General features: G+C 36.3%; 1 protein-coding gene across 6 annotated transcripts in view; it reads left to right on the top strand.

Moving 5' to 3' along the window:
• ERBB4 (erb-b2 receptor tyrosine kinase 4) overlaps nt 1–13734 on the top strand; it is a 1102331-nt gene that overhangs the window by 587339 nt on the left and 501258 nt on the right. For all 6 annotated transcript variants that reach the window (XM_023644065.2, XM_023644064.2, XM_001488767.6 and 3 more), the window contains exon 3: nt 2776–2962. In XM_023644065.2, coding sequence (XP_023499833.1) covers nt 2776–2962 — 187 coding nt within the window. The remainder of the gene's footprint in view (nt 1–2775; nt 2963–13734) is intronic.

Genomic DNA, 13734 nt, shown 5'->3' with positions numbered 1-13734 from the left:
GTTGTGGGACCTGAGACAAGAGTGTAAATGGAGGCCTACATATTTTATGTCTCATTATTTATTATAAATCAAACAAATACTATTAAATAAAACACATTCTAGCCCCCTATTTTGACAGATGTATCTTTATAATGACCTGGATGGCCAGGTGAAATGCTAGAATGGGCTCCTCAGGAACGTGGTGGGAGGGAGATAAGCAGCATCCAGCCCGCAGCCTCTCCTCCCAGCTCTGCCCAGCATTGTGAGAGGCCTTGCACATAAGTGAGTGGACACTCTAGCCCACACATCCAGGATTCATACACTCTCCCTCAAACATCTGTACCCGGACCGTCCTTCCTAGGCGTACGCACGTTGGTGGCACAGTCTGCTGTCTGGAGAGAGAACTGGGAAAGATGATACCACTGGCCCTGGGTGAGGGTTTGGGGCCATTTGGGAATGGAACTCTGGGATCACGGGGGTTTGGAGCTTGGTCTAGACGAGAGGAGTGCGGGCTCCAGGTGGGCACTTCTCTTGACTCCACAGACTTTGCCTCATGCTGAGGGTGTGGCCAGAAAAGAATCAGTTCTTGCTCAACAATATTTGTTGGTTTCTTACTACATGCCAGCACTGTTCTGGTCACACGGGACACATGAGCAAACAAATCCAACTGCTTGTCCTTGTAGAGCTTATATTCTGGAAAAGCGAGCGATAGACTATAAATAGCAAATGTAGTAAATGTATAAACTATACAGTACGTTAGAAGGTGAGAAGTACTGTAGGAACAATAAAAGTTAGAGCAGGGCAAGATGGCAGGGTAGCAGTGTTAGACATGTCAATCAGGGTTGGCCTCTGCCCGGAAGGTGAGATTTGAGCAAAAACTTGAAGGCAGTGAGGAAATTAGCCACGAGGATAACAAGACGGCCAGAAACTCAGGCCCTTAGACTTTAGTGAGCAGCTTGAGGGAGGACGACACTTGGCATGTTAGAAGAACTACAAAGAGATCAGCGACACTGGAATAGAATGGGTGAGGTGGAGAGTTAAAAAGAGATGTCGCAAAAAGAACTGAGGGCCCGATCGTATAGTGCAGCACTGTCCCAAAGAAATTTACTGACAGCCATAGAAATGTAATTTTAAATTTTCATGTGGCCACAATAAAAAAGTAAAAGGAAACAGGTAAAGTTAACATTAATAGTGTATTTTATACAACTCAGTTTATCTAAAGTGTTACCATTTCCACACGTAATCTTTGAAACCCAAAGTGTATTTACACTTACAGCCACATCTCACTTCCTACTAGCCGCACTTCAACGGCTCGGTGGCCACCAGGGTTAGTGCTGGCTGCGCTGGATGGTGCAGATGCTCATTCTGACTCACTGTTGAAAGGACTTTGTCTATTACTCTGAGTGACTTGGGAGATGTTTTAGGGTTTTAAGAATTAAAGTGTCATGATTTGATTTATGTTTTAAAAAGATCAGAGCCAGCCTGAACTGAGAATACACCATAAGGGACCAAGAGTGGAAACCGGGAGATCTATTACAGTAATCCTGATGAGGAATGATGGTGGCTCAGATGATAGCAGTGGATGACATAGAAGTGGCTGAATTCCTGATCATTTTGAAGGTAGAACAAATAGGATGGATTGCATTTGGTGTGAGAGCTAGGAGTCAAGAATGATCCCAAGACTTTGGCCTGAATAACAGGAAGGATGGATTGACCTCATCTGAGATGAGAAAGGCTGTTGGAGGGATGGGGGAAGGAAGGTCGGTGCTCAGTTTTGGATAGGTGTATCTGAGAAGCCTTTAGGCACCCAAGAGAAGATGTAGAGTGGGCAGGGGGATTTGAGTCTGCAGGTTAGGGCAGAGTTTGGAGGTAAAAGTTTGGAGAGCATCAACCTTGACACTGGAGAAGATTAGCAAAGAATAAGAGTGAACAGAGAAGAGAGTACCAAAGACTGAGCACTGAGACGTCTGAAATTAGGACATCGAAAATAACATGAAAATGACATTAAAATACTACCAAATATTGTAGCATTTTTGCACTATAGTTTTTAAAAATTTAAACACATATGTTTATAATTTTCATTATGATCTTGTTCATTTTACTGAAAAACTACAACTTTAGATGAAACTAAAACTTTTTTGTGACTTTTTTTTACTTTAAAATGTCTCACAAATCTTTAAGTAAAACTCATATTATAGACAACTACATTTAAACAATAGAGAGTAAAAATAAATATTTGATTGTAATCAAATTAGGTACCATAATCAGTCTTTAATATGTGTTGTTTATATATGTGTTCCCCAGAGATGAGTAAGGTAACTATTTAATAAATAAAACATTAAATAATAGTACAGCAATTTGAAATCTGTCTAACAGTCTACAAATTCATGTGGCTTTGTTTTATTTGTGATAAACTTACCAATTTGCTTTTTAAATATAAGCTTTCATTGATGGTTATGTGTTCTTACCTCATTGTAGACTGTCAATGAATTAGATCTTTATTCCTTTAATTATATTGAAATCTCAGGTATGAAAATTGCCCTATAAAACAAAATCCATTATTTTGCCATAAGCACATTTGTGACTTTTTTAAAAAGCACAACTCATACTTCACATGAGATTCTAATCCTTTGTGATCTTTGTATATCAAGGCAATTCTTTACAATACAATGTGGAAATTAGTGTATTAAATTAAAAGCTGAAAATGAGAATTAACTCATTTTTATCTAAGTGACTAAATAAACATACTGACAATCCTTAATTTTTTAACATAGGCAACTGTTTGTGTTTTTTCAGTCTATTCGAGAAGTCACAGGCTACGTGTTAGTGGCTCTTAACCAGTTTCGTTACCTGCCTCTGGAGAACTTACGCATTATTCGTGGGACAAAACTTTATGAGGATCGATACGCCTTGGCAATATTTTTAAACTACAGAAAAGATGGAAACTTTGGACTTCAGGAACTTGGATTGAAGAACTTGACAGGTAAGGAAAATATCGAAAATAGCAAACGTACTCTCATTATCAATATAATGCGATAGACACATGCAAACACGTGTGTATAGTTACTGCAGTACGTGTTACATTGAGAAACACTAAAGTGTTTAAAAATCTACTATGTATTTATCTTATGAGAAATGATGTCCTATGATGCCCTTGCTTTCTTTACAGTTATCGTAAGTGCAGTCTGAAGGATACGGTAACACTGTATCTCAGCTGAACAGGAGTACACTCTAAGGAAATGCTCAGTGACTGAGAACTGAGATATGAAGCAGGTTTAAGAATGTTAGGTTTGGCGGTCTCAGGTGATCAGTGGACCATATCATCAAATCTCTGCAATAACACTTCAATTTTCACTCTTGTTAGAGCTCAGTAAATACACAAGCCATTATATCTAGTTCCACTAATCTAGTTTTTGCACAATCCTTTATTTTTGGAAAACGTATCTACATTATTACTCCAGTTTTGATTTCTCTTATTCAGTAACTCACTAAATGTGATCAGTAATTCTTTCTCAGAAGGCTTTAATATCGTCAGCGATTTTATCCTCCTAAGATGGGAGGTAGGTCATTGATAACCTGAAGTTACCATCTTGCTACAAAAAGCACTTTGTAGGAATTTGTTTCTTAAGCTGGTCCTTGCAATCTCGCCCATACCTCCTCAGCTCATGTTGTCTATGGTTCAGAAAGGCTGTTGTTGAGACTTCTTGGTGCAAAGTTTCTAATCATGAATTTTGTCATGAGTTCCTATTATCAAAATCTGCTAATTAGCAATTAATTATCATCTCACAGTGAGGTAAAGGAGTTTAAGCTATTAATTTAATCTAAATTAATATGATCTCTATATTTTGCATCAAAATAGGTAGTGATTTTACGTGTGAGTCCACACAATGATAATGTTTCTTGATATTGAAAAATGAAATACTTTAGAGGTACTGCCCTAAAATGTTAAGTAAAAATAAGATTAATATTGCCAGGTTATTAAAATTAATTGTTTCCTTTATTTACAGTGGAAACTAAATATATAATTTTAAGTTATAACTAGTTTCATAGTCAATCAGACATATGAACTAAAATTGGGATATTTTGGATGAATGAAGGAATACTGACTATGTTATTTATTTTGGGCATGATTGCTGTAGAACTGATGGCGTAATGGTACATGCAAATTGTTCAGAATTTATAGATTCCTTCATCAACATTTTTACTATTTTTTTCTTTCAAAGATAGTTTTGGACTGAAGAGCAGGATGTTTGACTAAATTGCTACTTGCATGGAAATAATGATAGGAGGAAGAATTTTGGAAATGGAATGGATAGAGAAAAATTGAATGATTGAAATTAGCAGTCTAAACATAATCTATTTAAAACTTGCATAGGAAGCATTGTGTTTTCTTCACGATTTTTTCCTGATTATCTTAAAGAAAAATGATTAAAATTCTTTTCAAACCTTTATAATACTTGAAATATGTTATTATTGCATAATATGTGCTATTTGAAGAATCTTCCCGTACATAAAATGTGTTTAAAGAGTTCTCTTATTTATTTCTGCATTTAACATCAGTATTACTAACATTTTAAATATTTTATTTTTTCCTTTTTCTCCCCAAAGCCCCCCGGTACATAGTTGTGTATTCTTCGTTGTGGGTTCTAGTTGTGGCATGTGGGACGCTGCCTCAGCGTGGTCTGATGAGCAGTGCCATGTCCGCGCCCAGGATTCGAACTGACGAAACACTGGGCCGCCTGCAGCGGAGCGCGCGAACTTAACCACTCGGCCACGGGGCCAGCCCCAGTATTACTAACATTTTAAAAAAGAGTTATTTAATCAAAATGATACCATATTTAAACATACCTTATCTATTGAGGGATCTCACACCATGTATTACTTATTGTAGTAACAGTTCTTTAACTTGTGCCGTATCAAAATATAACACTATTACTTCAAAATATTATTCTCTATTCTTCCAGAAAGCGTTATGATATTTTCTTGTGCACTAGTAGAAATGGATAATTAATAGCTGATTTAAAAAATGAATTGATTGTTTAGAAAAAAATATGTATGTGTTCAAGAATTATTATTAATTTCTTTTTTGAATATGAATTAAAGTGTAATAGAACAAATGAAACATTTAGACAATTTGGAAATTTTCCAGATATTTTAATATATTTATTAGGTGGTTGAGAATTACATGCCAGCATTATTCTATGACACAATCTAGATTCATTGATCTGACTTTAGGTAATTGGATCAATAGTGTAACTTCAATTTTAAAATCAGAGTTTACGCAATAAACATGATTGTGTTTGTGTGTAAGAATAGATAAGGAAGGACAGGAGACACATAACTGTTCATATAAAGAGGACTTTGGGATAAAATTTGCTTTATAGCAATATCTTAAAGAACTAAATATTCTAGATAACCTGCTTAATGTAACAAGCAAACATTGCAATTCACTTCAGATAAGACAATTTTTGTGTTTTGGAAGGATATTTGTTTTATGTTGTTCATGTGCTGTAAGAAGCAAGCTGATAAAAAATGTTCAAAAATTTAATGTTATATTAAGTGAAGAGCTATAGGACTGGCCCTAGTTATAGATTTACCTGTATAATATGAGGGGAAATACCTCGCTGCCTAACTACCATAGTAGATTAGATTGTTAACTCAGTTCTTAAAGGACCAGCAGCATCAGCACCGCCTAGGTATTTGTTAGAAATGCAGATTCTTGGGTCTCAACTGAGACCTAAAAGATGACAAACTCTGGGGGTGGGGACCAGCAGTGTGTGTTTTAAGGATCCCTCCAGTGATTCTGATGATCACTAAAATTTGAGAAGTACTGTTCTAATTAATCAAAAATGTGTTACCAAGAAATGGTAGCACAATATCTAGCTAACCTCTTCACACTTACTTGATCCAAATAATTTTCATTCATTTATCATCTCCTGGAGAGAATGGAAGGAGTAGAACAGAGAACAGATATATTTTTGATTGAAAGACACAAAATACAGCCTCAGTTCGGTTTAAGATGAAGAGAAACATGTGAGTATAAAAAGGCTTAGAGATGAGGGAGATGCTGGGAATAAACTTTCTTCTGTATCATCATTCTGCCTCATACCAACTTCACATAATGGTAAGCCATTACAAAGACAATGATAATTCATGATGAATTTACTTTTAAGGAACTTTTATTTTTAAGCACTTTAAACAAGATAAGTAAATACCAGCTGTGGGGAATGAGAAGTATGCAGAGTGTTGTAACAAAGAATTTTGAGATTAAGATTTCAAGGCTTTTTGGTATGTGTATATATATCTCAAACAAGTTTTTCTGTTTAGCCAGAAAAAACGTTTGTGTCTCATCTTGCGGTACAACCAAAATGAAAGTATTTAAGTAAGATCTGTAGTAATATCTGTAGCCCATGGAATTTGTGTGTTTCTCTTGAAATCTTTTTCGGCGTGTTGACATTGGACTATTATGCCTTTATAGCAGTACGTTTGCCTCCTGCAAACTTTGGGTAAAAGGCATGTTTGGTTAACAAGAGAACTGTCATATGTAAGGGTTAATGGTTGGGTATATATATAAATTAACTGCCATCTTACACATTCTTATTAATTAGCTTGATGCTCACCAAAAGCTAGTCCTTGGACTACAGACATTACCGCAAATCTTACTTAGATGCTTTCATTGTGGTTGTGTCCAAAGACAAGAAGCACACTTTAACATATTTTCTGGTTAAACAGAAGAACTTGTTTTACTGCTGCCACTCTCATTTCCCTGGTCCATTATGGATGAGGGGGAGTAGCATGGAGAAGAGGCAGGTCCCTAGGCTAAGGATATGCCACACAATCTAAAAGGGAGTGAGGAACTTGTCTTGGCAACCTTTAGTTGCCCTATCACACTGGATCATCCTTTTCTGGTCAAGGGAGAGACTATATTTCCATCAGTATGTTCCTTCAGGCATATAATTATCTCAAGGCCATCGGGAATGACACTAGTCCATCAGAAGAGGACGTAATGGGAGAGAACTACACCACTGCCTCTATTAAGCTCACTTGTTTGTGGTTGTTCTTATTAATCACTCCCAGTGATGATGCTCTGCTGGTTTGTTAAATCAGGTCTTTCTTAATCAAACATTCCTATTCAAAATTCAAACCAACATTTAATATACTTGCAATCTTAAGTCTATGAGCTTCTACTTATTTAGTCATCTGGCCAAAACTAAATTTTGTTTCATTATATGGGGCATAAAAACCACTATTATTTTCTCCCCTCTATAATTTATAAAATTACCTCATTTGTTAGTAGTGATGGATAATATTACATAATTTCACCCATGTTATACTGTAGATATGAAGAAATCTTTGAGAAAGACCTAAGTTTGAGAAAGACCTAAGCTGGTCATATATTATTTATAATGATGATAACCTAGGTACAAATTTAATACATGCATATGTGCATTTATCATATCAAATTTCACCTTAAATATTTGAATTTTCTTTTTAAGAATTATGAGAATATTTCTTTTAAGTAGGTGAAATTTTGATGATACGAATATATAATTTATGTTTTCCAAAAAGTAGCCAAATACTCTACTTCTTTTCAGACCAACGCATTTCTGTATTAGTGCCTTTATTTAATATTTTATGGAGCGTCTAATTGCTTGGTTAACTGTATATCGGGTCATCTCACTTGGAATGTTATTTGAGATACGGACAAACGAAAATTTTAAACAAGGGAAATACTGAAGTTATTTTGGGGAGCTTCAAAAAGTGTGAAGGATATATTAAGTTTACTGAATTCTGGTAGACTAAAAACAAAATAAAATGTTTAGTGCAGGCACTACAACATCTGAATGATGCAACATTTGAACAGTGTAGCATCTGAACATCACATCTGAATGTCTGCCTTCAAATACACATAGGCTATTAATTAAAATGGTACATTGAAGTGACACAGCACCTTAAACTTCTCAAACCTCTTCAGCATTATTCAGTAATGGTCAAAGAAATAACCGAATATTGAAATGGTCAGGCTACCTATAACTGACTCAACGTATGTCAAAGAGCGTGGATGTGAAATAAAAAAAAAATTTCCATTCAAATATCAGATCACCACCTGCAGACTGAGTGTCTTTCTGAGACTTCGATTCTTCATCTTTAAAATCTAGAAGAAAATTTCACCACATGGTGTTGTTACAGGCATTAAAGAAACAAAATAGGGAGCTTTTCAGTCACAGCACCTGTCACCTCGAGGATGCTTAGGAAACCTTAGCTCTCTCTCTGTCTTGTTTCGTATTTAGCTTTTTTTTTTTTTTTTTTTTTTGTCAACACACTGACAAAACTGCTGAACCTGTTTCTGCATATTGGAATAGGTGCCTGTTATTTCACTGGGGCTTTGAAACGTGACTTGCTTAGACAAAATGTGCTCCAAATTTCAGCATCTCCTCTGATACTGCTTTGAAACTAGTTGACGTATGAGATCTATTTCTCTGGCAGTGAGAAGCCTGAGGCTGTTCTTTGTCTGCTTTCAATATGATGGGGTCTCTAGTACTTCACAACACTTCTGCCCATCTTTCAGCATCTCATGCCAAGCACCTGTTGCCCTGGCCCTTCATTTCAAATCTCTGTTATCATGTTTCACCCTTCATTGGCCCTGACATTTGTCTTGACCTAGACAAGAGACATATTCATTCTGAGTTCTTTTTCTGACGCTAGAGTTGCTAAGCATTCTTCAGTTGCTCTGTGAAAGGTCTTAGTAATGTTTGAGTGGGTTCATCCAGCGTAGTTCAGGGATTGCTGTTAAATACAATGTTTGGCAAAGGCACTACAAATATTTACATTAGAAGAACTACCCAGCATATTGTGATATCTGGAGGAAAAAAAAAATGATGCCAAGAATCCTCCTAGCTTAGGGATAAATTATCTGGAAAATGATTTGATCAAAACTATCCTATAGTGAAAATTCTATGAGTCAGATGGAATCAGTGAAGAGTGGCACATTCTTATGAAGGCATCAATTTTTATATCAGTTCCACAATTTCTAGAAATGATACTCTAGTCAATGTTCTTAAAGAAGATTGTTTGCTTGTCATGTCAATGTATATTGACTAGAAGAAGGAAAATCACAATGAAATATTTATGTATATAGGTAAACCAGAAACATATATTTGAAAGGAAATGTTATAAATATGGGGTCAGATAGTTATATTCACCATTTCACCAAATTTCTGGAACTTATCATTGGTTTTAGGGAACTGATGGGTGAATTTGTGGAACTGAATGAAGGTAAAATGGGAATTTCTCCTCCTTCTGTGCCACTGATCAGAAAGGAGTCTGTTCATGGAAAAATAAGAAATGGGAGGGTAAAATTTCCAGGAAATAAAACCATCCCTTCTCCTCTAGCTAATGTATTTGGAGTCATAATTGGTAAGATAATCTGCTCAGACCATAAAAAGCAACCCCTTTGATTTATGTCCTGAAGGGACATAAAGGGATCCTGAAGAGGTCCCACTCCCTCAACTACATTCTGTTTAATCCCTATAGCAATCTTAAGAAAAAACTGGGGGAAACATAACCTTATAGGAGTCTCTCAGGAAAATTCCCTACTTGGGACTTTAAACTTATGTCGTTGTTCTTTCTTGTCCCTAAGATACACTAGATCTGTATGTTCCCTTCCCTAAAAGAGAAAGAATATATATTTTAAGGAAAGAAAACATATAAGGTCCACAAACTTCCTTATTAGAGCTCATTTATTGAGAAAGAATGCTTGTTTGCTTAAGTCATTTAGGAAATGGAGGAGAAAGTTTGCTCCTCAGGGTTCCAAATGCAATAAGAGAAAATAATTTGTTATCACCATGAGTCCATGATTTCTCTCTGATGGAAGATATTAAAATATGCATCCTCACCCTCACCCTAGGACATTAGCTTTGTGGGGCCTATGGACACTCAACTGTAAAGAAACGGCAAGTTCTTTGCGTCCATGCTCAGTCACAAGTAATGTGAGGACAAAATCATTGGATCATTGCACATTCTGATCTGCTGGAATCAAACCAGAGGACTGGAAGTGTTACCAAACCAAAGCGGGTTCACTTCCTGGTGAGTTAAATCAGATTCTCCACGAGAAGGAGTTGTCACACAAAGTAGAGTTTATTTGCAGCAAATAGGAGACCACGCAGAATCATTTCCAAAGTTGTGGCTTTCCCTGAGCATGGAACAGCAAGGGCCTTTTATTTCGGATGGGCAATGAATATTCAAAAGGGAGCAGTGGGTATTTGCGTGTGCAGGCTCAGTTGGAAAACATGCTTCCGCATGCCTTGTGCGTTAAGTAAAGGGCGAGTTTAGGTCATCTCTTGGCTCATCTGCGCAGTCACGGCTCTTGAGGTGGGGCTTAGTCTGTTCAGGGTGGTTGGTGATTGCATCTCTTAACATAAAAAAGAAAAAGAATACAATTTGGAGAAACAGTTAAATGCTTCTGAAACTTCCCTTGAGTTCCTCGGGACAATGAGTCGGTGACAGAAGCTGTGTGAATAATATCTGAGGATAACCTGAATCTGCGTTTTAGAGGGAATGAAGAGTAGATGGATGTTTTGATAAGCCTCCTTGCAGTTTAAAGTATATATAAATATATCATCTAGTTTAGTTAGAGGAGGAGACCCGAAGCTTGGCAGACCCTAAAACTCTCCCTCAGTCAGAGGTAAGAAACTAGGCTGCATGTTGCTCTCCTCTGATGTTTACCAAACGTGTCTCTGTTTTTAGTGCCATCTAGTTGATTTTGACTCCTAGCAACCCTGTGGACAGCAGAGTGGAACCCTGCCTGGTCTTTGTTGCTCTATCAGACAATGCTCTGCTGCTCTTCTCAGGGTTTTCATGGCCAATTATTTCTGGATTGGGTGGCTACATCCTTCTTTCTAGTCTGCCTTAGTCTGGAAGCTCCGCTGAAACCTGTCCATCATGGGTGACCCTGGTGGTATTTGAAACACTGGTGGCATAGCTTTCAGCGTCACAGCAACACACAGCCACTAGAGTATGGCAACCGATAGACAGGTGGTGTGGTTCCCTGACGGGGAAACAAACCCAGTGCTACAGTGGGGAGAGCGCTGAATCTTAACTACTGGACTACCAGGGCTGGCTAACCAAAGGCATGATAATTACAATATCCTATATTGTTATGGCATTTTATACTTTATAAAATGATTTCAGTTTCCTTTTCTTTGTTTCACACAAAAGTCTGGAATTGCAACCTGGAAAATATCTTTACTGTATTTTTACGTCTAAGGAAACCAGGCCTCAGATCTTGTGGCTAATAAGATGTACCGTGTTCTAGAATCCAGATGTATTTCCCAATCTCTTCGTATTGTGCCATTCCTAAGAAATGTTTAGGACATTTCTCCAAGTGAGACCATAGTCAGTGAAGTATTAAAATGACTGTAAACATAATCCAAACTTAAGCAGAAGATCTTAAGGTTGTATTCTGAGAAGGATGTTTCTGATTTTAATTGTATAACACTTGAATATATCATGGATGTATGCATAGGAAATGGTGGTGAGATGGTAATAAAACACAAGTAAACACATAGAATGACAATGTTGTAAATACTGGATTTGATTTAAAAGTATCAGATCTACTGACTAATTTTATAGCCACTGCCATTCAACTATGGCTTTTTAAAAACCAAGCCCACTGAACTCTTAGCCATAACTCACAAATATTTATTAATAGACTCAATTTTACTGGTAAAAATTCAGGATTCTTTTGAAAAGTGATATCAATTCAAATATTTCTTAGCTTTGTTTTGTTCCTCTTGTATATTCAAGACATTGTGCTGAGATATGAGCTATTCCAAGTTATCTTTACATACCTATCTTCTCTCAGTAAATATTTCTGATAAATATTTACTTACCAGCTGCAGTGGGAAAGCATTGGGAAAGTATTTTCCTTGATCATGATGCTGCTGCTGCTGCTGCTGCTGCTGATGATGCTTTTATGGTCCAGAGCCTCCATTTTCATCTGTTTTGCCCTGTGAAGCAACACTGTCCAATAGAACTTTCTGGGATGATGGAAATAGTCTGTGCTGCACAGTTGAGTGATGAGTAGCCAAATGTGGCTACTGAGAACTTGAGATGTGGCTAGTGTGAGAAAACGCATTTTCAATTTTATCTAATTTTAATTAATTTAAATTTAAATAGCTACGTGTGATTAGTGGTCGTTGTATTAGATGGAGCAGCATTAAAGGGACAACATATTTTACCGATCCCAACACAGTAGATAAGGATATTTACGAGCAGAATAGCATGGTGAATCAGAGCACAGGCCTTGGATCCAGACTCCCTCCGTTCAAATCCTGCTCTAGGCAAGTTATTCAACTTATCCAGCCTTGGTTTCCTCACCTTCAAATGAATGTAATGAGAACCCTCAGTTTGTAAGATGGTTGTTAAAGTTGAATTATAAATTACATATATAGTATCAAATGCAGTCCCTGAAATAAATGTTATTCATTGTTATTTGAGAAATATGCTTTTGATAAACAAAAGAAACAATATATTTTTAGAATCATTGAAAGCAAGTTAGGATTATATAATCAAATTATAAAATTTAAATATGTCATTTGTGATTTAAGATCTAAGAATATTTTATATTTGAGTCAGCTGGTTCTGGATGGCATGCATTGGTTTTTAACATGCTTTAAGCTGCTAGTTATGACTTTGGTTTTCTGTTTGAAAGAAATGCGACTTTTTGAAAACGAGATTTTTACTCTTACCCGCAGTTCCCACAGTATAAGTATCTACTTATAAATAGGTCCCAAACTCTGTTTCTTAAATGACTTCAAAGAGAGAAGTAAGGAATAGGAGATTGTCATTATTATTATTACAGCAGAGAAACTATATTGAAAATCTGTTGAGAGTTATTTCTGGCATAGACACTGCCCATATCTTTAGAATTCCCCAGGCCATGTGGAAAGTTTCTTTTCATAACATAACATTTATTTAATAAGAAATATGGCACAAAAGAAACCCTTCTATATGTTTTCTCAAATAGATATGTACCATAGTTCATTAAATCTAAGTCAACATCAATTTTAAGAAACTTTTTGATTGTTCTTTGTAGACCACATTGAAAAGAGAAATGAAAGCCAAATGTAACTGTAAAGGATTGTGCCATGAATCAAGAGTTTGTAGATATTAAATATGAAAATATATACATTTTAGAATTGATAAAATATAGTAATATGTAAAGAGAATGAGGTACAACAAACCTCTCATTATTTTCCTAGAATTATAGCAGAATAACTGCTATTGTAATGGTGAAACTGTTTACTGTGGAAATATATGAAAGAAGTTGCAGTAGAAATGGCCAATATTTCATAAATGATGAATAGAATTTTCCATTTATCTATATCTACCAGGGAATAGATACGTGAGAATTTGCATGGCTCAACACCTTTTGATGTAGCAAGTGGTACAGTGGTTAATTTCGCTGTGTTCCACTTCAGTGGCCTGGGTTCTCAAGCCGGCGACTTACATATAACCTGGAGGAAGATTGGCACAGATGTTAGCTCAGGGCTAATCTTCCTCAAGCAGAAAAAAAAAAAGGAAATTTGAATTATTGTTTTTCTTTTCCTGAGATTTTGCTGACTTATTCACTCTGTTGGTGAAAGAGATGAAAACATAGTTCAAAGGTAAAAAGAAAAAACATCACTTATTTTAGGAATTTCCCTTAAATTTTGCTCTCTTGTGATACATGTCAGCTAGGTCTCAGGATTATTA

The sequence above is a fragment of the Equus caballus genome, chromosome 6 (genome assembly GCF_041296265.1).
Source record: "Equus caballus isolate H_3958 breed thoroughbred chromosome 6, TB-T2T, whole genome shotgun sequence".
Classification (NCBI taxonomy): Eukaryota; Metazoa; Chordata; class Mammalia; order Perissodactyla; family Equidae; genus Equus; species Equus caballus.
Note: the sequence above shows the minus strand (reverse complement) of the source record. Positions and strands in the feature narration are given on the sequence as shown.